This window comes from Clinocottus analis, unplaced genomic scaffold, assembly GCF_023055335.1.
Source record: "Clinocottus analis isolate CAN_PGR_092001 unplaced genomic scaffold, fCliAna1.0.p SCAF_4, whole genome shotgun sequence".
NCBI classification, from domain to species: Eukaryota; Metazoa; Chordata; class Actinopteri; order Perciformes; family Cottidae; genus Clinocottus; species Clinocottus analis.
Window position 1 is genome coordinate 3958372 of NW_027176153.1, and position 24005 is coordinate 3982376.

Sequence of the window (24005 nt, forward strand, 5' to 3'; positions counted from 1 at the left end):
GAGTAATATACCACCAAGAATACTACTACAGAGTATTACTACGAGGAACAATGTATTATTAATTGTTATTGATTATTTGAATCACTCTAAAATAAAATATCTCACTTTAAAGTCACTCAAACACATCTGGATGTCATTCAGTCTGACACGATCAATAAAACACCTTCGATCAATAAAACCGATCAGGTGTCAGACTGCAGCTGGTCATGTGACCTTTATCTTCTACTAAAGCAAATTGTTGCTGATTCATCTGGTTATTGATTACATATTGTTTATTTTTGGACTCTTCCGTTTTATTCCAGATTATTGATTTGCTGTTATTTTCCTTTTCCTCTTATTGATAACTTTGATTGAATGATTAATATGTTATTAAATTGTGTTTCTAATGTTGTTTCCTTTAATAATCACGTTCTTGCCGTTATTGATCGCTCTCATGATTCTTTTCTTGATCGATGAGTTATTTTAGGATCTTCACAGCCAAGGACCTGAAAATGATCAATAAATATAAACATAAATGATGAGTGAGGCTTTGATTGACATCAGCTGCTTCCCTGTGACATCACTGATCAGTATGACTGTTGATCAGCTGATCAGTGTGATTATTGATCAGCTGCTTTAGTTTCTGGAATCAAACTCGTATTTTTTTCTGCTCACAAAAATAAATAAATAAACAAATAAATCTCCATTTTGTTTTATCAATGAACCTGATTGTGATCCAGCTGATCGATAAGATCACTGATCTCATGTGCACCTGCTCCTGATCAAACAACGATCAGATCAGTTATTGATCAGGATGATGGACTCACATATTCATATTGATCCTGCATCACTAGCTGATCAGGTTTCCCTGTTCTGTGCTCTTTGATCTCTAGAAGCTGATCACTGTTATTGATCACGAGTCCTGAACGTTCTGGTGTCATTTCAAATCTCATGTTGGGCTCCATCAGGTCATAAATCACTCCAAACGATCCCCTGCAGCCTCCTCGCGTGTCTGATCGTCTCTATCGATGACACCGAGGACGAACACGACTCGGATCCCGGTCTAACTTGGAACGCGAACGCGGATCTATCGGGACCGGTTCTGTCAGGATGGATGGGGGTCTCCGGCACATGGACGGGGCGCGTGCAGGCGGATTCTCCTCTACCTCCGGTCCGGTTCTGCTGCGGAGTTCTTGCGGGAGACCCCCGCGCCGCGCGCGCGCTTGTTTTTACGGCGTTTCGGGGGCGATTTCCAGGGTTTAGCTGCCGCCTCCCCCCTTTGTTCTTTAATGGATCCGCGTCTGGAGCCTCGCTGCCTCGCGGACCCCCTCCTCCCCCACCACCACACACACTCACGCAGGAAAAAAAAAACACGCAAAACGTTTTCTTTAACGCACCCAATCTGTTATAAACGTTTTTCTCTCGCGGCTCAGGCTCCGCGGGCGCGTGCCCGCGGAGCCGGAGCCGCGGAGCTGCGAGAGAAAAACGTTGGCCGCAGATGAGCGGCGATGCGGCGGGGAGGCGAGGCGTTTTCCCCCCAAACATCCACACACACACACGCACACGCACACACACACACTTACACGCACACAGCCTGACCAGCCCGGGTCTGCCACCCGGACCCGGACAACCCCCCCAACCCGTAACCCCCAGAGAGCTCCGGATTTACCTGGACGTGGACGCGCAGGAAAAAGTCCAATCAGTGATTTAAATCCACAGTGCCACGCGCTGCTCGCGTCCCTTTATTCGTATCCTTATCGTCGCGCTGGAGCCCTGGGGGGGCGGGGTCCGGGGGGAGCCGCTCGGGGGGTCCGGACCGGTTCGGATGTCACGCGGGTCCAAAGAGAGAGAATAATCCTGGAGCAGACGATCAGAAAGCGGAGCGGCGCGGCGCGTCTCCCCGGTTCACACACAGCCTGCCTCGGCTCGGCTCGGCTTGGTCTGCTCGTTCCGCCACAGCCCCCCCTCTCCCTACCCCCCCAAAGCCCCCCCCCCCCATCTGGACCGTACCATTCCTCACACACGGGGGGAGGCAGGAGGGGGCACGAGTCCATCAAAGGAGGTCAACTAAACCAGTGGAACAGGAATTCATCCATTAATTAAAGATGCAACACGTGACCAAACATGTTTTATTTGATACGAACGAGAACAAAAAGTTGTTTCATGTTAAAGAGGTAGATAGTGTGTGTTTTAAAATAAATAACACCCCTATATAAAATCCTTCAGTGGTTCCACCCAGCTCCCTAATCTGCTGTTTTTCTCCCCCCAAAACCAGATGTGGAGAGAGAGAGAGAAATGTGTGTGTGTGTGTGTGTATATATATATATATATATATATATATATATATATATATATATATATATATATATATATATATATATATATATATATATATATATGTCTCCACACACACACACACACACACACACACACACACACACACACACACACACACACATATATATATATATATATATATATATATATATATATATATATATATATATATATATATATATATATATATATATATAATAGTTATTATATATAATAGTTATAGTTAATGTACATTATATATAATTATATAATTGTTATTATATATAATATATTAGTCATATATATATATATATATGTATATATAATAACTATTATATACGTGTGTGTGTGTGTGTGCGCGTGTGTGTGTGTGTGTGTGTGTGTGTGTGTGTGTGTGTACGTACACAGGTATATATAGAAGGAGGGTTAAAGATGGAGGAGTAAAGAAACAGAAGAACACAACGAATGTCTTTCAGAGAACGAGCGGAGAATTAAAGACATATATCAATAAAATACATTTAATGTTATTCATTATGTTTTAAAGGAAGCTCCACCACCAAATTAAATTGACTGCAATCAAAAAATAAGAGTGTTTCTTCTACTTCATCCTGAATTGTTTTAGCTGCAGTTTTATTTACTACAGAGAAAAACTAAATAATAGAATATAACATTATCAAAACAGTACATGAAATACAGAGTAGATGAATTGATGGTACATGAAACACACAGTACATGAAGTAGACAGTATATGAAGCACACAACACATAAAGTACACAGTACATGAAACACACAGTACATAAAGTACACAGTACATGAAGTACACAGTACATGGAACACATAAAAACACAGTACATGAAGCACTGAATACATCAAGTGAACAGTACATGAAGCACACAATACATGGAGTACACAGTACATAAAGCACACAGTACATGGAGTACACAGTACATGAAACACACATTACATGAAGCACACAGTACATGAAGTACACAGTACATTAAGTACACAGTAGGCTACATGTGTGATTACAGATGAGTCACATCCTGACAGTCTGATGAGTCAGATGAGCTGCTGTCGGCTACAGCTCAGAGAGACAGACAGACAGACAGACAGACAGACAGACAGACAGACAGGCAGACAGGAAGACAGGTAGACAGGCAGACAGGTAGACAGACAGACAAGTCGACAGGTCGACAGGCAGACAGGTCGACAGACAGACAGGAAGACAGGTAGACAGGAAGACAGGAAGACAGGTAGACAGGCAGACAGGTAGACAGGCAGACAGGCAGACAGGCAGACAGACAGACAGGCAGACAGGAAGACAGGCAGACAGACAGACAGGCAGACAGGAAGACAGGTAGACAGGTAGACAGGAAGACAGGAAGACAGGTAGACAGGCAGACAAGTCGACAGGTAGACAGGCAGACAGGCAGACAGACAGACAGGCAGACAGGAAGACAGGTAGACAGGAAGACAGGAAGACAGGTAGACAGGCAGACAAGTCGACAGGCTGACAGGCAGAAGGGTAGACAGGTGGATGGTTAGTCACATAGGAACAAAGACAGACTGGCTGATTACAGGTCAAAGGTCAAGGATATAAGTATGAAATTGCATTTCCAGGAGAGAGGAAAACTCTCATTGCCTGAAACTAGTGATATTTACCTGCTGCAATGCATTCTGGTCTTTTTCTGCTGCTACTCAGTCTGATGATCTTGTCCATTAATCTGATCCATCAAGTGTCAAAGTAACACATGACGTGGTCTTCTGCTGTGGGCGAGGTCCATTAGGCTCTGTGGAGTTTATTCTCCACCAAACACCAACAAAAAAAATGATTACGGAAATGCATCCATGTACAGAAGCTCCAGAATGAAGAGTGAAGTTATAGATAGCTACAGTGAGTTATAGTGAGGCTATAGTAGGTTATAGTTATAATGAGTTATAGTTATTAGTGAGTTATAGTGAGGTTAGAGTAGGTTATAGTGAGTTATAGTTATTAGTGAGTTATAGTGAGTTATAGTTCTTAGTGAGTTATAGTGAGGTTATATTTATAAAAAGGTTAAAGTGAGGTTGAAGTAAAGTTGTAGTGAGTTATAGTTAAAGTGAAGTTATAGTGAGTTAAACTTATAGTGAGTTTATAACTAACTCACAGTTACCTCACTGCTAACTTGATGCAAACTCACTGATAACGTACTAGTAAGTTCCTGCTAACTCAGTGCTAACTCATTGCTTACTTACTGCTAACTCTCTGCATACTTACTGCTTACTTATTCATGTCTTTTTTCAGACAGTTGATTCAGAATGACGTGTTGATAAAGAGGGCTAACGGGTTGATTCAGGGCGCTATCTTAAGAGTCCACACGACTGACAAATGGATGTGTGGCGTTTGGAAAAAGTTACAGAAATTGTTGGACCGCCAGTTCAACTGTTCTGGTTGCATTAATGAACCAAATAGACCTTCAGTTCAAGTCCAGTCCCAAATCTAGAGATCCAGAAGAACCAGAATGACAATTGAGGTGATTATTTTGTTACGGTTTATAGAAACTATAAACTATTTGAACTATAAACTACATAAACTATACGCTGTATAAACTATGTAAACTATAAACTCTATAAACTAAACTATAACCTATTTGAACTATAAACTACATAAACTATAAACTATACACTCTGTAAACTATAAACTCTATAAACTACAGTCTATATAAACTATAATCTATATGAACTATAAACTATATAAACTACAGTCTATATAAACTATAATCTATATGAACTATAAACCATATAAACTATAAATGCTCTAATCTAAACTATAAACTATATAAACTATTTACTCTAAACTATATCAAACTATACATTATATAAACTATAACCTCTATGAACTATATAAACTGTATGAACTACAAACTTTAAAGTCACTAAACTATATGATCTATGAACTATAACCTCTATGAACTGTATAAACTACATAAACTACAAACTTTAAACTCCATAAAGTACATGAGCTACAAACTTTAAACTCCATAAAGTACATGAACTATAAACTTTACAGACGCCTTCTCTCAAACAGTCTGAGACCAGCTGAGGTCTGAAGCAGCAGCCTCAGTGTTTCCAGCAGCCGGATCTTAAAATAGCCGGATCGGGTCTGGTCCAGGTTCAGGTTTGGATGGAGGGTGGACCCTGCAGGGCTCTGAGGGTTCACCCTGTAATCAACTCAGAGTCTGACAGCGCTGGTTTCTCCTCGTTTTTCGCTCTGTAATTTTCTTAATTGAAGCCACTTGAGGGGTCGAGCCCTCTCCTCTCGTCTTTCTCTTCTCTTCGTCTTTCTCTTTATCTCAGTCTTCGTCTTTATATTCCTCTTCATCTTTGTCTTTCTTGTTTCCTATTCCTTTACTTTTCCATCCCTCTCTGTTTCTTTTCCTTTTCCTTTTATTCCCTCTCTGTTCCTTTTCTTATTTCTTCTCCTTTCCTTTTACTAGTTGCGCTCCCTTTCTTTTCTTTTTCTTTTTTTACTGTTCTTTTACTTTGTTTCCTTTTCTTTTACTTTGTTTCCTTTTCTTTTACTTTGTTTCCTTTTCTTTTACTTTGTTTCCTTTTCTTTTACTTTGTTTCCTTTTCTTTTACTTTGTTTCCTTTTCTTTTACTTTGTTTCCTTTACTTTTACTTTGTTTCCTTTTCTTTTACTTTGATGTCTTCCCTTTCTTCATCTTTGTTTTCTTCCCTTTGTTTTTCTTCCCATTTCTTCCCTTCCATTTCTTTGTCTTTTCTTTCCCTTTCCTTCCCCTTCTCATCCTTGGTTTCCTTTCCTTAGTGAAGGTATTTCTAGAGACAGCAGTCGGATGAGGAGGAACCTTCCTCGCAAAAGGCCCCTCTTCTTCTTCAACGAGATTACTCTTCTTCTTACTCATTCATACAACGAGCTTCTATTTTGAAGGTTTTGAGGATTTATTTTTTTTCAAAGAGGAATTCAAAACAATGTTTGTTTCTCTTTTTAATTTTGTTTTCTATTTTATTCTAAAAACATCTTCCTCTCCCCTCCCCCCTATTTCCTCCCCCTCTCTCTTCAGTGTAAATTGATGCCGATCGCCCGTTAATCTTTTTAAGTCGGCGTGAAACAGCCTGCAGCATGCATGACAATAGGCCTCTGTGTGTGTGTGTGTGTGTGTGTGTGTGTGTGTGTGTGTGTGTGTGTGTGGTATGTGTGTGGATGACAACAGGCCTCTGTGTGTGTTTGTGGTTGAGGACCTTCTGTATACTTCCTTCTTTTACAGCTACTATTACAAAACATCTGGACTCTATGTGTGTTAATTGTGTGTGTGTGTGTGGGTGTGTGGGTGTGTGAGTGTGTGTGTGTGTGTGTGTGTGTGTGTGTGTGTGTGTGTGTGTGTGTGTGTGTGTGTGTGTGTGTGTGTGCAGCTGTTATTTAGAATGTAGAGTTTACGAGTATGGAAGCCGTAGACAGAATTAATTCTGTCTGTTTTTATTTACTTTTTACATCCAACACAGTTGTGAGTGTGTGTGTGTGTGTGTGTGTGTGTGTGTGTGTGTGTGTGTGTGTGTGTGTGTGTGTGTGACACTATTTTCTTTTAAACTAAAACCCAAACAGACTCTAGTTCAAGGTTGCTCTGGATCTTAATTCACTCTCATGATGTTTCTCCATGTGATGTTACGATGTAGAGGTCAAAATGGACACGAAGATGTTTGTGAAGCTTTCAGGGGACTTTCTTGTGCCTCTAGAAGCCTTGAGTTCTCCAAATGTGGCTGTTGCCATCTTGTTTTTGTGCAACCAGTGAACAGGAAGTGACCTTATCAGGTGTTGACCTGTCAATCACCTTGTAGCCCTGCTCCTAAACAGACATAAACTAATTTCTACATTGTTTACTGAGGGAATAAATCAAGAGATAAGTAGAGTCATTTATATAGACTTCTATACAACCAGAGGAGTCGCCCCCTGCTGGTCAGGAGAGAGAATGCAGCTTCAACACGCTTTAAAGAACCAGAAGTTGGACTCCTGGTTCTTCAAGATGAACTTCATGACTTCTGCCCTCTAACGTGACGAGATTTACATTTTAAATGTGTCCTGAGTTTGTCCTGACAGGACAGTCTGACAGGACAGTGAGCCTGTGAGCCTGAAGTCAGGGGAAAACAGCCCCCCCCCTCCCTCTCTCTCTCTCTCTCTCTCTCTCTCTCTCTCTCTCTCTCTCTCTCTCTCTCTCTCTCTCTCTGTGGTCGACGACGGGACAGCCGCCAGGCTTGGTTGCTGAGGTGGTTTCCATGGTTACCGCTCTGACCTGATTGTTAAAAAAAAAACAATGAGAGAAACTTCAAAGAGGAGCTGCTCAGTTCAGTTGCCTAGCAACAAGGCTCAGTGGCAGGACTCTCTCTAAATCACTATCTCTCTTCCTCTATCACTCTTCTATCACTCCTCTCCATCACTCCTCTCTCTAGACCTCCTCTATCACTCCTCTCTCTATCACTCCTTTCTCTAGACCTCATCACTCATCTCTCTATCACTCTTCTCTCTATACCTCCTCCATCACTCATCTCTCTATCACTCTTCTCTCTATACCTCCTCCATCACTCATCTCTCTATCACTCTTCTCTCTATACCTCCTCCATCGTTCATCTCTCTCTCATTTCTCTCTCTATACCTCCTCCATCACTCATCTCTCTATCACTCTTCTCTCTATACCTCCTCCATCGTTCATCTCTCTCATTTCTCTCTCTATACCTCCTCCATCACTCATCTCTCTCTCATTTCTCTCTCTATACCTCCTCCATCGTTCATCTCTCTCTCATTTCTCTCTCTATACCTCCTCCATCACTCATCTCTCTTCCCCTCTTCTATCACTCGTCTCTCCATCACTCCTCATCACTCTGTCACTTTCAGCCACTTTTCAGTCAACTCGCTCTCTCTGTTATTTATTTACATCTCTCTCTCCAGCTGATTGACTTTTCAAGTTGCTTAATGGACAAATTATTGAGAACAAAAGCGACAAGATGAGGATTAAGATAAATCAAAAATATATACTGAATATTATATAATACAGATGATATAGAGATGAGGTAGAGATGAGAAGAGATGTTATAGAGAGATAGAATTATGATAGAGAAAGAGATGAGATAAAGATAGACATGAGTTAAAGATGAGATGAGGTAGAGATGAGATAAAGATATAGATGAGTTAAAGATGAGATAAGGTAGAAATGAGGTAAATGAGACCCTGTAGTGTCAGATACTGTATGTCAATTATGGAAAAATTAATCTGTTAAGTAACCAAAGTGAAGTGAACAGAGTCAAGTTATGTACCTCAAATTTTTACTTAAGTAACTAACACACAAACGATCACACACACACACACACACACACACACACACACACACACACACACACACACACACTCACGCACGCACACACACGCACACACGTTCCAACATCACCTTCATGTTTCATCCCTCCATCTATTTCTATCATCTCTCTCTGGACGTCTGTGGTCTCTTTAACAGAGCCAACACCCACGACCTGTGTGTGTATGTGTGTGTGCGTGTGTGTGTGTGTGTGCGCGTGTGTGTGTCGTAACCGTTGCCAAAAACACACACACACACACACACACACACACACACACACACACACAGCCAGTGAGAGAGTTGCACTTAGTGGTTTTTGAGGATTAGAATGAGTGACGGACAAGTGTGTGTGTCTGTGTCTGTGTGTGTGTGTTGGAAAAGAGTCCTGTGCTTACAGCAAAGCATGATGGGAGAACAGGAAGGACCTGTGGTTGCAAAGGATTTAACTCTCACACAGTAAAAACACACAACACAGTTACAGCAATATGTACAGGTTGTGTGCGTGTGTGTGTGTGTGTTTGTGTGTGTTGCCTGAGCTGAATCACTCCTGCTATCTTTCGTAAGCTGATGATGTCACACTCCCACACACACACTAACTCCCACACACACAAACACACACACACACACACACACACACACACAGACTCATATCGTCCAGTCATGCCAAAGGTTTAATTGAAACCACCTTCTTCCTGTGTGTATGTTCTTTCACTTGAACTTGTCTCTGGATACTGTCCTACCCAGTGTGTGTGTGTGGGTGTGTGTGTGCGTGTGTGTGTGTGTGTGTGTGTGTGTGTGTGTGTGTGTGTGTGTGTGTGTGTGTGTGTGTGTGTGTGTGTGTGTGTGTGTGTGTGTGTGTAACTTCACCATGGAGCTTCATAAGCTGTTTGTGTGTCTCTGCTGCTCTCTGGTGTTCATTGGTGGAACTGAAGGACTCAACCTGAAGCAGCTGGATCAAGTACTCAGACGTGTTACTGCAGTAAAGACTGTAGATGGAAAAGATAGTAACTCCAAAGAGTACTAACTCCTAGTACTTAAATAAATGTTCCCAACATACCTCTGAAACAGAAAGCCAGATCAGTTCATATATATATATATATATATATATATATATATATATATATATATATATATATATATATATATATATATATATATATATATATATATATATATATATATATTCATTATGAAAAAACATATAAACATGAGTAAATAATATCAGCTTTTTTTTAAAATAAAAAATAAAAATCTAATAATAATTTTGCTGGTTGTTTCCATGATTTACAAGATTCTTCAATGTTTTCAAATTATTTGTATTTTAATAATTCACATTTAAAAGTCTTATCACACGTAAAGTAAAACATTCATGAATCACAGACTGAAAAAATATTAAATTTCATATTCATTAATATTTACATTGGATTAGCATGATGGTCAGATTACTAGGTTCAGTTAATCTCATAACAACAACCAGTGAGGTCCAGTCTGCCCAGTTCATCTCTCCAGGCGGCTCCAGTCAGCTGGAGGGTCTCTGGGTCCTCTGGGCTTCTGAATACGACAATTAAACCCTGAAAAAAACACAAAGACCTTCAAACAAAAATGTATACAGTACATATATATATATATATATATATATATATATATATATATATATATATATATATATAGATCTAATCACGTGACCGCTGCAGACGCACGTTACCCAACTAAATAGGGTGGACTGTCTCTTTAAGAGTCAGAGACAGGTGTACTGACCGATGCCACCAGGTGAGCCGAGGCCGCTGACGTCCGGGGCCGAAGAGCACAAGACTTCATAATCATCGTCGGTGGGCGAGAGGCCTCCGGCTGGAAGAGAGAGGGTGTTACTCATGTCCTCACGTCCTCCTCTCCTCCTCTCCTGCTCTCCGTCTCTCCTCCTCCCCTCCTTACCTGGACTCAGGTGATACTCTCTGCTGTCCCCTGGCTTCTGATTGGCTGGCGGCGGCACGTAGTAGAGGGGCGTGGCCGAGAGGGGCAGACTGTGAGGTTTACCTCGCGGCCTGACAACGCTGTAAATGGGAGCCGAGGCACTGGAGGGGTCGTTGTCATAGTTATGGGAAGGAGGCAGCGTCCTGAGGGGTTAATCATCATCATCATCATCATCATCATCATCATAACATATTAATTTTTTATTTATATACATACACTGCCTGGCCACCAAAAAAAAAGTCACACACACACACTCATATTTCGTTGGACTGCCTTTAGCTTTGATTGCAGCGTTCGATGTGGCGATGCTTCAATAAGCTTCTGCAATGTCAACACATCCTATATTCAATGTCAACACATCCTATATTCAATGTCAACACATCCTATATTCAATGTCAACACATCCTATATGCAATGTCAACACATCCTATATTCAATGTCAACACATCCTATATGCAATGTCAACACATCCTATATTCAATGTCAACACATCCTATATGCAATGTCAACACATCCTATATGCAATGTCAACACATCCTATATGCAATGTCAACACATCCTATATTCAATGTCAACACATCCTATATGCAATGTCAACACATACGATATTCAATGTCAACACATCCTATATGCAATGTCAACACATACGATATTCAATGTCAACACATCCTATATTCAATGTCAACACATCCTATATTCAATGTCAACACATCCTATATTCTAGTTTCTCTAGTGCAGGTTCTCATTTGCTGAGCCAGGATGCGAGCAGCCATCGTGTATCGTGTATGTTCTCTTAGAGCAGCGTGTGAGTGATGTTGTGTTTCATGTCTTAAAATGTATAATGCGTATACATTTTTTTATTTATTTTTATTTTCTCAAAATACGCTGATATTATATTAATTTTCCTTTATTTTTCCTTCGATTTGTTATCCTCAAAATAAGAGGTTATTTTTTTTTATTTATTTATTTTCTTCTTTCCTTTTTCTTTCTTAAAATTCATTTTATTTTAGTTGGTCGGGGAGAGAGTTTGTTTCCTAGAAGAACGATACTGTTGACTTGAATGCTTAGAGGGGAAAGAAAAACGTTAACTGTATCACGATTGCACTGTGTTCTTGTGTACTTGCCTTAATTTAAAAAAGAAAAGAAAAAAAAGAAAAGCTTCTGCCATGTCACAAGATATATTTCCACCCAGTGTTGCATTCATCTTGTGCTGGTGGTGGAGAGTCCGGCCGCTGCACAAAGCTTCTCCAGCACATCCCAGAGATTCTCACTGGGTTCGGGTCTGGACTCCATGTGTAAAACGATGTCTCGTGCTCCCTGAACTGCTCTTTCACAATTTGAGCCCGATGAATCCTGACATTGTCATCTTGGAATATGTCCGTGTCATCAGGGAAGAAAAAAATCCATTGATGGAATAACCTGATCGTTGCTGAACCTGGTTGTTGCTGAACCCAGACCTGAGCAACTGCAGCAACCCCAGAGGCCCACAGGCTTGTACAGGAAGTAGTTAAATCCAGGTGGCGACTTTTTTTTGGGGCCGGGCAGTGTGTGTATATATATATATAATATATAAATTAAGTATATTTTACGGATACAGATACTGATATAATATAATAATAATTAGAAAACCATACACAGAACAAAAGATGTGTCTTTACCTGCTGAATGAGGGCGTGGCTACAGCAGAAGAGGCGGGGTCAGACGCTGGCTGGTGCTTGGGCTTGTTGACCACAGCGTACGTGTCGTTCATGGTGGTTTGCGGCCTGAAAACAGGAGACGAAGAGGAAAGTAAACCCGTGCTTCACATAATATTACAAATAACAACAATGAAAACAAATAAACAAACAATTAAAAGCAAATAAGCAAAAAGCCTACATGAATAAATGAATAAACACAAATAAATAAATAAACACACAAATTCATGAAACCAGAGGGCTGGTTCAGGTTTGCCCGGGTCCAGCCCCGAGGGATGCTGCTGTAGGCCTCGACTGCTGGGAGACATCTTAGGATACACTGAGCTCCTCTCTCCTCTCTCCTCTCTCCTGTCCTCTTCTTTCTCTCCATCTGGATAAAGTCGTGTCTCTTCAGTGCACATAACTAACTCTACTTCTTCACCAGATCCTCAAGTTTACATGGATCGTGGCTGTCTGGAGCCGGCCTAGCCTCCTGTCTCCTGTCTCCTGTCACCTATCTCCTGTCTCCTGCATCCTGCCTCTTGTCTCCTGCATCCTGTCTTGTCTCCTGCCTCTTGTTTCCTGTCTCCTGTCGCTGAACGGTTTCTGTAGCTGAAAATATAAAAATATGAAGGAGGAGCAGAAGTAAAAAAGAATGTAACAGGAAGAAATTAAACTGCAACAGTCCTTCAGAAGTAGAGGTACCATGATGCATTGCATCTTCAGAGCTGCAAGAGAAAGACTGACGTCAGATCAGCTTTAGTAAACAGGAAGTCACCGCTCTCTCTACTTCCTGCTCTCGGGCCTGTGTGACTGCAGTTGTCATGGTTACAGGCGGTGAAGTAGTGTGCAGTATGTTTTTAATGTTGTCATCTTTCCCGTCTCCTCTCTTGACTCCTTGTTTCCTCTCTCCTCACTTTTCTTCTGCACACATCTTCACTCCTCTGCCCTCTCTCTCTGCTCAATTTCCATGGCAACATGGTAACATATGAGGATGGAGGGTGAGAAAGTGTTAATTTAACACCTCAGGGTGCAGGGTGAGAGATGCCATCTGTGTGTCTGTCTGTCTCTCTCTCTCTCTCTCTCTCTCTCTCTCTGACAGACAGAGAGAGAGAGAGAGAGAGAGAGAGAGAGAGAGAGAGAGAGAGAGAGAGAGAGAGAGAGAGAGAGAGAGACAGACAGAGAGACAGACAGACAGGCAGACAGACAGACAGGCAGACAGACAGACAGACAGACAGACAGACAGACAGGCAGACAGGCAGACAGACAGACAGACAGACAGGCAGACAGACAGACAGACAGACAGACAGGCAGACAGGCAGACAGGCAGACAGGCAGACAGACAGGCAGACAGACAGACAGACAGGCAGGCAGACAGACCTCTGGGAGGAAGATGCTTCAGTCCTCAGCTGCTGAACAAACAGAAAGAACTTCAGATCTTTAAGTATTAAAACTGAAACGTTAATGAAGAAATGAGACAATCTGCTGCTCATATCTCAACATATCAGGATGTAATGAGGAGCTATTGTTATACACAGCAGCAGGAACATGTATTATTTATAACTCAAAGACATCAGAAAGTAACTCATAGACAATAAAACATAAAGTCATGAAGTGAATCAACAGAAGTAAAAAGGAAGTAAGAAGTTAAACCAGCAGTTTAAGAATCATTTACGCGGGCGTGACGTTAATAATGTTACTTTCACTGTAACAGAGTATTTCTACATCGCGGTACCAGTACCTTCACTGTAACAGAGTATTGTATACTCTGAGTACTTCCTGCAACAGTAGAAATGTTTAAACTCTTTGAATGAGAAATATTTATTACCTTAATTCACCGTTAAAACATAAATCCGAGGATTAAATATGAATCACACTTCATGAATATAGAAAGAGTTTGTTAGTCGTTTTTTCACCTTCTAGTGGGTCAAGGGTCAGCTACCTATCAACTAGTCCTCCTTTAGTCCTCTAGTCCTCCTTTGGTCCTCCTCCTGTCCACCTCTAGTCCTCCTCTAGTCCTCCTCTAGTCATCCTTTAGTTCTCTAGTCCTCCTCTAGTCATCCTTTAGTTCTCTAGTCCTCCTCTAGTCCTCCTTTACCTCCTATGATCCTCCTCCTTTCCACCTCTAGTCCTCCTCTAGTCATCCTTTAGTTCTCTAGTCCTCCTCTAGTCCTCCTCTAGTCCTCCTTTACCTCCTATGGTCCTCCTCCTTTCCACCTCTAGTCTTCCTCTGGTCCTCATGTAGTCTTCCTTTAGTCCTAGTCTTCTTATAGCCCTCCTCTTGGACTCAGGTCTATAGTCCTCCTCTGGTCCTCCTTTAATCCTCCTTTAGTCCTCTTTTACCTCCTTTAGACCTTATCTAGTCATCCTTTACCTCCTGTAGTCCTTCACCTCGTTTGCCTCCTCTGGTCGTTCTTCTTTAGTCCTCCTTTACCTCTTTTAGTCCTCCTCTAGTCCTCCTCTAGCTCCTCTTGTGCTTTAAACCTGCTTCTCTCTGAGCCTCAACAACCAGCTCTCAAACTGCCTTCACTGAATTTGCATAAGGGAAGTGCCCCTAACGGCTCACTTCCTCTTTCTGCAACTACTCCCCGCCTATTTCCTCGCTTGTCTTAAACTCTTTATGATGACCGAATGTTTTTACCTCTGTTGTGTCGCAGCGGCTCTGCAGGACTCGCTCCACCATGCGGGCGACTGCCGAGAAGATGAAGCGGTACTGCTCCTGAAAGCACCATGTTTACTGAAGGGTTAAATCAAGAAGGAAGTAGAGTCTTTCATAAAGACAACCAGAGGAGTCGCCCCCTGGTGGTCAGCAGAGAGAATGCAGCTTTAACACATGAAGCATAGACTTCTATACAACCAGAGGAGTCGCCCCCTGGTGGTCAGCAGAGAGAATGCAGCTTTAACACATGAAGCATAGACTTCTATACAACCAGAGGATTCGCCCCCCTGGTGGTCAGCAGAGAGAATGCAGCTTTAACACATGAAGCATAGACTTCTATACAACCAGAGGAGTCGCCCCCTGGTGGTCAGGAGAGAGAATGCAGCTTCAACACATGAAGCATAGACTTCTATACAACCAGAGGAGTCGCCTTCTGGTGGTCAGGAGAGAGAATGCAGCTTTAACACATGAAGCATAGACTTCTATACAACCAGAGGAGTCGCCCCTGGTGGTCAGGAGAGAGAATGCAGCTTCAACACATGAAGCATAGACTTCTATACAGCCAGAGGAGTCGCCTTCTGGTGGTCAGGAGAGAGAATGCAGCTTTAACACATGAAGCATAGACTTCTATACAACCAGAGGAGTCGCCCCCTGGTGGTCAGTAGAGAGAATGCAGCTTCAACACATGAAGCATAGACTTCTATACAACCAGAGGAGTCGCCCCCTGGTGGTCAGGAGAGAGAATGCAGCTTTAACACATGAAGCATAGACTTCTATACAACCAGAGGAGTCGCCCCCTGGTGGTCAGGAGAGAGAATGCAGATTTAAGACTGGAAGCATAGACTTCTATACAACCAGAGGAGTCGCCCTCTGGTGGTCAGGAGAGAGAATGCAGCTTTAACACATGAAGCATAGACTTCTATACAACCAGAGGAGTCGCCTCCTGGTGGTCAGGAGAGAGAATGCAGCTTTAACACATGAAGCATATACTTCTATACAACCAGAGGGGTCGCCCCCTGGTGGTCAGGAGAGAGAATGCAGCTTTAACACATGAAGCATATACTTCTATACAACCAGAGGGGTCGCCCCCTGGTGGTCAGGAGAGAGAATGCAGCTTTAACACATGAAGCATATACTTCTATACAACCAGATGAGTCGCCCCCTGGTGGTCAGGAGAGAGAATGCAGCTTTAACACATGAAGCATAGACTTCTATACAACCAGAGGAGTCGCCCCCTGGTGGTCAGGAGAGAGAATGCAGCTTTAACACATGAAGCATAGTCTTCTATACAACCAGGGGAATTGCCCCTTGGTCATCAGTAAACGGCGAACTGTGTTTCCTCTTTTCTCGCATTATTGACCTCATAACCTCTCAGATAACTCATTATGAGTCCCGCCCTGTACACGTGGATAGAAATAGGTATATTTTATTTATTTCCAAAGGATAATTTGTTAAAGCATTCAAGATCTATGATTGGCCAGATGTCAGTGCTCGTCTAACCTCAACAAATCTGCTCAACTGGCTCCAGGGGGGCGGGTCTTACCAAGGACAGCAGCACCCACCTTTGTCTGGACCGCAGACGGTCTCTGTCTCCTGATGTCCGTCACGATCTGCATGATGCTGAAGTCTGTGTGGATCTGCTGCCAGAGACAACTGTTACTGTCCAGGGAGGTATTAGTACCTTTACTTTACAGTGTGGTATTAGTACCTGCATTGTACAGTGAGGTATTAGTACCTTTACTGTATCCAGTATATTTGCACCAAGAGTCTTGACTGGAGTCGGGTTACATGTTTGTGTCTAGACTTCCTTTCCTTTTATTATAATATGATTTTAAGGATTCTCAGTTCCACATTCATTTAGTTCCTCGTTGTGTTTTATTACTTATTACAAACTGTGTCGATGGTAAAAGCAGCTGATACTTAAACACAGTAGCAGTACAGAATGCAGTATTTACAGTATTTACCTCATTAACCAGCAGGTCATGAATGTAGTCGAGAGCACAGATGACTCCGGTCCTCCCACAGCCCGCACTGACACACACACACACACACACACACACACACACACACACACACACACACACACACACACACACACACACACACACAGAGGAACAGATGCAGTGTGCATGTTAACTGTGCCATCGTTAGCAGGTGTTACCTGCTACATATTCACAGCCTTCTGCTTGCCGTGTGTGGGAGTGTGCATGTGTGTATGTTTGTATATATGTGTGTGTGTGTGTGTGTGTGTGTGTGTGTATGTATGTATGGTGTATGTATGGCCTGTTGAATGTTAATGACCATCTGACCTGAGATCTGTGCTGCTGGCAAGTACAAGTTTCCATAACGACGTGACATTAGCAGCCGTTTAGAGGCGTGTGTGTGTGTGTGTGCGTGTGTGTGTGTGTGTGTGTACCTGCAGTGTACCACTAGCGGGGAGGTGTGTGCTCCTTGACTCTCTCTGATTCGCTCCAGAAGGTCCAGGACTCCTTCAGCCTCATAGGGAACATCGTGATCCGGCCACGACAAGAACTGGAACTGAGTCACTGAACGGCTATCCTGTGTGTGTACAGTATATATATATATATATATATATATATATATATATATATATATATATATATATATATATATATATATATATATATATATATATATATATATATATATATGATGAGTTACCTGCTGGAAGGAAACCTTCAGAGTTCTGATCACCATGTCTTCATCAGGACGCAGCTCCTCCTGCTGGAGACACACAGGACAACAGATTTAATCGTGTATTTGTGAAAAACAATTACATTTTAAAATAGCTGTGGCTTTGTGATTCTATTAAGGGCAGCAGAGAAGGCCCGCCGCTGATATATATACTATACACAATATATACATTATGTAATAAAAATTGTATCTATGGCTGCGTTTGCGTTTGTGTGTGTGTGTGTGTGTGTGTGTGTGTGTGTGTGTGTGTGTGTGTGTGTGTGTGTGTGTGTGTGTGTGTGTGTGTGTGTGTGTGTGTGTGTGTGCTCACTGTGCAGACAGTAAAGGGTCCAAAGGAAGCTGGCTGCTGAACTGGGGACCAGTAACATTCACACTTCTTCTGCAGAAAACCAGGAGACCAGTTCATCAGAATAAAGTTTTGATCTGATTGATTATTGATCATAAAGATTAAAGCTGCAGACATAATAATTTAATAACTGCTCTTCTCCATATTTTACTTTGAAGTTATTAAAGTTACAGATTATTGATCTGCAATAAAAAAAGAACATAAACATAGAAATAAAAACATTAACATGTTATGTATCAAACATATTATTTTATCTTTAATAAAAAAAACACATTGAAAGTTTATAGAACGACTAAAACACATCACATCAAATTGTATTATTTAACTTTTAACTCAAAAGTAAATAAAGTTTTTTCCCAAAAAGAAAACTGTACAAAATATTGTTTTTTGTGATCATTTATCTCCAAATGACGTAATAAATTAATGATGCTTTATGTTGTATTCTTGGTTTGAACAAGTTGATTTAAAAAATACAGATTTTTTATGTTTTTAGACTTTTTTTTCTAATGATGAGCATTCAAATTTGTATTTGTATTTTTACAAATTTAATTTGTATACATTTTACAGTTAGGAACATACATTTATAAAATAAAATTGTGAAACTAATTTATTATTATTCTTGTTGAGATACCTTCCCCATCTCTATTTCCCTGCAGGCCATGACTATAACCTGAAACACACAAACCAACACAGAGCCAGACGTTAGTCAGAGCCTCAATGGGGTGATAAGAACAATTGAATATGTATATATTTGAATATTAATATATTAATGAAGGAATGACTATTGATATTAATGAATGAATTCACCTTGACATGGTTCTCCCAGATCATCCTCCAGAAGTCGATCAGCGTGGAGCTGAGTGGACCCTGACAGGCGATGTAGCTGCTGCCCGACATCGCCCCCTGGAGGACAGACAGAGACATCGCAACAGAGACAGTTCACTGCACACTAACTACAGAGACGAGGAGTGAAGGAAAAAAGGAAGGAAGGAAGGAAGGAATGAGGCAAGGAAAGAGGGAAGGAAGGACACAGCGCTCACATGAATGAAGCTGGCGTTGATGTAATCAGAGTCAGAGTCTGAAGTTTGTAAAGACAAAACCACACGAGACTGATCATCTACACACACACACACACACACACATACACACACACACACACACACACACACACACACACACACACACAAACGGTCAGTGAATGTTTAAAGAACACATTTACTTGAATATTATTTCAGATGTACATTTTATATAATTTACTTTTTACTGTACTTGTAGTATTTCATACAGTACTACAGCTCAAAGGTATTTACAGTACTTTATACAGTACTGCACTCAGAGGTACTTATATTTGATCTCCTCACATGGCAGAATGTCTTTGTATCGGTTCTTTTTTGTGTTTTCCTTCAGAGCTCCGGCCTCAGAGGTCAAACTCGGAACCCTGTTCAACAACGAGGTCTGTGAACGCACCATCTGTAACACACACACACACGCACACACACACACACACACACACAAACACACACACACACACAAACACACACACACACACACACAAACACACACACACACACAAACACACACACACACACACACACACACACACATAAATACACACACACACACGCACACACACATGCATACACATACGCACACATACATACACACACACACATACACACACACATACATACACACACACACACACACACACATGCATACACATACACACACACACACATACACACACACATACATACACATACATACACACAAACATACACACGCACACACACACACACATGCATACACATACACACACACACAGAAAACGAAAACGAAATTCATATGATGCAAGTCGGTATCATTTTATCATCAGAGTGACATTTTCACAAAGGATTGTTAGGTTTTAATAGCAGAGTTTCAATTTGACACAGATGTGAATGGTTTATTTCTCGGTCTTGTGTCTTATTTGCTTGTGTGTAGAGTTTTGACACAATGAGCCAAACTTAGCAAAACGTGTGTAAGCAATAGGCAAAAACTGTAAAAGACGTCTTTCGTTATCTTTGAAGTTGTTTCGTAATGAATAAAAACATCTTAAAACATTTACAACATACCAATGTGGCATCATGGGTAAGAATCGCTGAATAGAAAAGTAATGTAATGTTCAGAAGTGTCAAAACACACACACATGCACACGCACGCACACACACACACACACACACACACACACACACACACACACACACACACTTCCTGTTTCAGCGGTGGCAAAAGCTTTCAAGGACATTCCGACACTTCACCATTGTTGTCTAAGATTTTCTAATGTAACTCATCAGCGTCATGTTTTTTGTTTTCTATACCTTGCTGATTCCCCCTGTGCATTCGTGCAGAAAATGAGCCCAACTGCATGCTGGGAATCTCTTCTGAGGGTACTAAAGTCTGTCACTTTAAATATGAACCTGCAGCAGCAGTTTCAGGTGCGTCTTTCAGGTGTCGACGCTTTACAGGAATGAGTCAAGTCTGGAAACGACGACGGGGAACTTTCTCCTGGCGTGTTAATGATGAACCGACCTGAGAGAACGAGGAAGTGGGACTGTTGACCGACTAGCCACCACATGGCAGACGGCATGTGTTCTCAGGGGAACTGCAGCGCAACTGAGAACACACAACCCATTGAGACCAGTTCATAAAGTACCAGTGAGACTGTGTGAGAGGTGAGTGATGCTCAATAAAGTGTTGGTTTTCTTAGAAGACAGACATGTATTTCCTCCTTGTGGTTCCCAACCCCCCAAATATAACATGCACACATCAGGTCCAATTGAACCACACTAGATGTAATCATACCCAGCTCATAAGCTCATACTTTATTCAATTTGTTCATGTTTGATGAAATGTTGTAAAACTAAAGTATTGGTCTGTCATCAACCCAAATAATCCAAAATCATCTGATTGAGTCTAAACTTTGGATTGCAGAGTGAAGTGGCCTTAGGTTGAGGTCAGTGAAGCTGAAGGAGGAGATCTTTTGAGAGGTGCCAGGATACAGCAGAACCGGTACCGGTTTTTACGCGAAGAGCGACTCTCGCCAAGAAAGCAAGAACCTGGAGTTCGGGAGACAACTTCTGTTTGACCTCGAGGAAATTCGGTCCAACCGTTAGCCGGATCAGAAAGGGTTCAGCAGATCCGGACTGGGGAGATTGTCAAGCGACAGAAAGAGCACTTTGAAGATATCCTAAAGCCCCTCGGGAGGGGGGAGACCCGTCCATATCCAGGGAAAAGGTTGTAGAGGTCAAAAAGGTTCTGGACTCGAGCAGACTGTCTAGCTGACGCGCCTCTTCATCGTCTCAATGAGGTTGGGGATATTGGGGAATCGTGGTATCGGGGTTATCACGGTATCGTTGTATTGGGGGTTTTCGTGGTATTGGGGTATTGTGGAACCGGGGTATCTGAGATATCGGGGTACCAGGGTATCGTAGAACCGGGGTATTGGGGATATCGCTCTGCTCAGCCTGGAGCCTCCGACCGATTGTCGAACTTCAGATTCATTTTCTGTCCTGGAGCAGTGGACCAGATCTTTAACAAAAGTTTGCCCCCCATCCAATCTCATGTGTTTAGTGGACTTTCGTGGGGGGTACAGGATACGAGCCATCCGGTCCTTGTCCAACTAAAGTGAGATCCGTGTCCGTTTAATGGGCATAAAGTCAAACCAGTGGGTGTCGGCTTCACCAGGGTCCGGTTTGGGGACCTCGGTATCTTGTCTCTTTGCAGATGATGTGGTTCTGTTGGCTGCTTCACAACTTGACCCTGTAGAACGTGACATTTCTATATACATTTCAGCAGCACTAGGGTAGTTTGTAGGTTGAGAAGAAAGTCATTACCTCCAAGTCTAAGTACGGGGTAACCTGTAGGGTAACTGTGCAAGTAAAGGTTGTCCCCGACGTGGCGACGAAGGAGCTGAGCTCTGGATCTACCAGTCCATCTTTTTTTCAGGCCCCCACTCGTGGTCATGAGCTTTTTGGTAATGACCAAAAGAGCGAGATCGAGGACACAAGCGTCTGAAAGGGTCTTTCTTTGTGGGGAGTTTGGGATCCGCCTCGAGATGGAGAGAGGACCCCAGACATCCGGAGGGAGCTCGGTTTCAGACCTTCCTTAGACCTCACATCTGATCAGGATCCTCCTGAACCTTCTGGAAGGAAGGAGCCTGGAGAAACTAACCCAATGAGGAATCTCCCCACAAACACCTTTCAACCCGTAGGAGGTGGAGCTCTGTGCATCTAATCTCAGACTGATGAGAACGAAAATTTCTCAGCGTTGATATTTCAGGCAGCTTTTTGTTGGTTTGATGCTGGTGAAGCCCACAAAGCTGCTGCACGTATTCACCCCGTGACAGAGTTCATTGCATAACGTTTCAGAGTTCACAGCCGTATAGTTAGGATCGGCTGGTGGAGGGCGAGGTGTCATATCATCAATATCACCAGAGTGATTAAGTACAGGGGAAATATAGACGGAAGAGAATCATAACGTGACATAAGTTACAAACATTAATAAAATTAAAGTTATGTAAATAAACAAAATTCTCAAAGTGAATGTTTATACACGCGATAATGACCGGAATAACGCATCTTCATGGAGAACCTCTAAGTTCTTCATGGGAAGTCACAATAAACCTCTTTTCAAAAAAGCCGGCATGAAGCTCAATGGGAGTTTTTTATTCAAATGTTAAATATGGTGTTTTCGGTCTTTATGAATACTGACTTTAACTTTGCATACCAAGCTCATTTAAATGAGATCTGATCAAAGTACCTGCGGGTGTTGCGCAAGAGAGAGCGAAGTCACGGACACTTTTCACTTCATGAGGTGCTTTGAGAAGTGTTTTATGAATCCTGTGTCTCATATTTATTATGTTAAGATCCTGAAACTCACGAAGCCGCCAACAAGGAAATGTTCTTAAACAAAGCAACACACACACACACACACACACACACACACACACACACACACACACACACACACACACACACACACACACACACACACACACTCACGTTGTACTCCTGGTCCAGAGTCCTGGGCTCCAGGTTCCTCAGAAAGGACAACAATGAGGAGAGACGCTCCATGTTTTATCGAGTAGCATCCAACACTCACAACTCTCTCTCCCTCTCTGTTAATAATTCAACTATAGATAATCAAGCCCCTCCCTCTTTCTCTTTGCACCAATAGAGGACAAGGAGGAAGTGATGCAACTCGTCTGTGAAATAACAGAAAGTTTGCAGATGGGAACTCGATTGCTTCGTTAAGTTCTGAGTAAGAAACCAAACTTAGGAACTTTTAAACCAAGAAATAGGAATCTGAGCCAGTTCCACCCGTCTGAGTCTACTCTGCACTACTTCTGCTTTCAGATGGTAGAGATGTGAGCGACTGACATCAGACAATAGCTTTAAAGACATTAAAGCTAATAAAGATATGAAATACATTAAAGATATTAAACACGTTAAAGATATAAAAGACATTAAACACATTAAATATATTAAAGATATTAAAGATAAAGGCATTTTAAAAACAACATTTTATTTGTAACTTCTTGAATTTTTGATGTGGGGTTGAGCTAGCTGGCCTTGTCTAGCTTATCTAGTTGAAGAAAAAAAACAATGAAAAGCTGAAATCAAAATATGAAGTTTGAATTAGTTAATTAATTAATTAATTATAACAAAAATATTAATATATTTTTTGCCAGATAATAGCAGATATATAAACATGTTTACATTTATATAAACAAACAAGAAGAAAGAGAGACTTTGTTGGGGACTATTTTTAGCGGCAGATGAATCCACAAGTATTTTAATATGTGGGATTCATTCTGAATATATTTTTTTTTTTTTTTTCATTTATTCTATTGTATTGAAGTTAATACAGTAATTACACACTATTTAACTACTATTACGGTTTTTATGCTTTCAATGACATATCATAATATTTGTATTGTGTAGTTTTCATGTCAGCTGGAG

General features: G+C 41.6%; 2 protein-coding genes across 3 annotated transcripts in view; both read right to left on the reverse strand.

Annotated features, from left to right (window-relative positions):
* The window catches only part of plxna3 (plexin A3), a 58544-nt gene extending 56640 nt beyond the window's left edge, over positions 1 to 1904 (reverse strand). For both annotated transcript variants that reach the window (XM_068597457.1, XM_068597456.1), the window contains exon 1: positions 1649 to 1904. The gene's annotated coding sequence lies outside the window, so the exon portion shown is untranslated. The remainder of the gene's footprint in view (positions 1 to 1648) is intronic.
* An 8086-nt stretch (positions 1905 to 9990) lies between these two features.
* ptpn18 (protein tyrosine phosphatase non-receptor type 18) lies at positions 9991 to 23128 on the reverse strand. Its single transcript, XM_068598162.1, has 14 exons — positions 23046 to 23128; positions 19365 to 19473; positions 19044 to 19120; positions 18811 to 18906; positions 18635 to 18673; positions 17968 to 18036; positions 17625 to 17687; positions 17359 to 17501; positions 16907 to 16973; positions 16505 to 16582; positions 14869 to 15002; positions 12269 to 12373; positions 10398 to 10753; positions 9991 to 10210 (listed from the first exon to the last, which is right to left on the reverse strand). Exons 1-14 carry the CDS (start codon positions 23115 to 23117, stop codon positions 10137 to 10139), a joined length of 1482 nt encoding a protein of 493 aa, XP_068454263.1. The 5' UTR covers positions 23118 to 23128; the 3' UTR covers positions 9991 to 10136.
* Positions 23129 to 24005: the final 877 nt, after the last annotated feature.

What these genes read in the sequence shown, in the direction of transcription:
- ptpn18 (XM_068598162.1), bottom strand. Translation starts at nt 23,117, where the DNA reads ATGGAGCGTCTCTCCTCATTGTTGTCCTTTCTGAGGAACCTGGAGCCC. An exon ending in TCAACGCCAGCTTCATTCAT is followed by an intron (nt 18,907 to 19,043) that starts GTGAGCGCTGTG and finishes TCTGTCCTCCAG; the next exon opens with GGGGCGATGTCGGGCAGCAG. An exon ending in CGGCTCACCTGGTGGCATCG is followed by an intron (nt 10,211 to 10,397) that starts GTCAGTACACCT and finishes TGTTTTTTTCAG; the next exon opens with GGTTTAATTGTCGTATTCAG.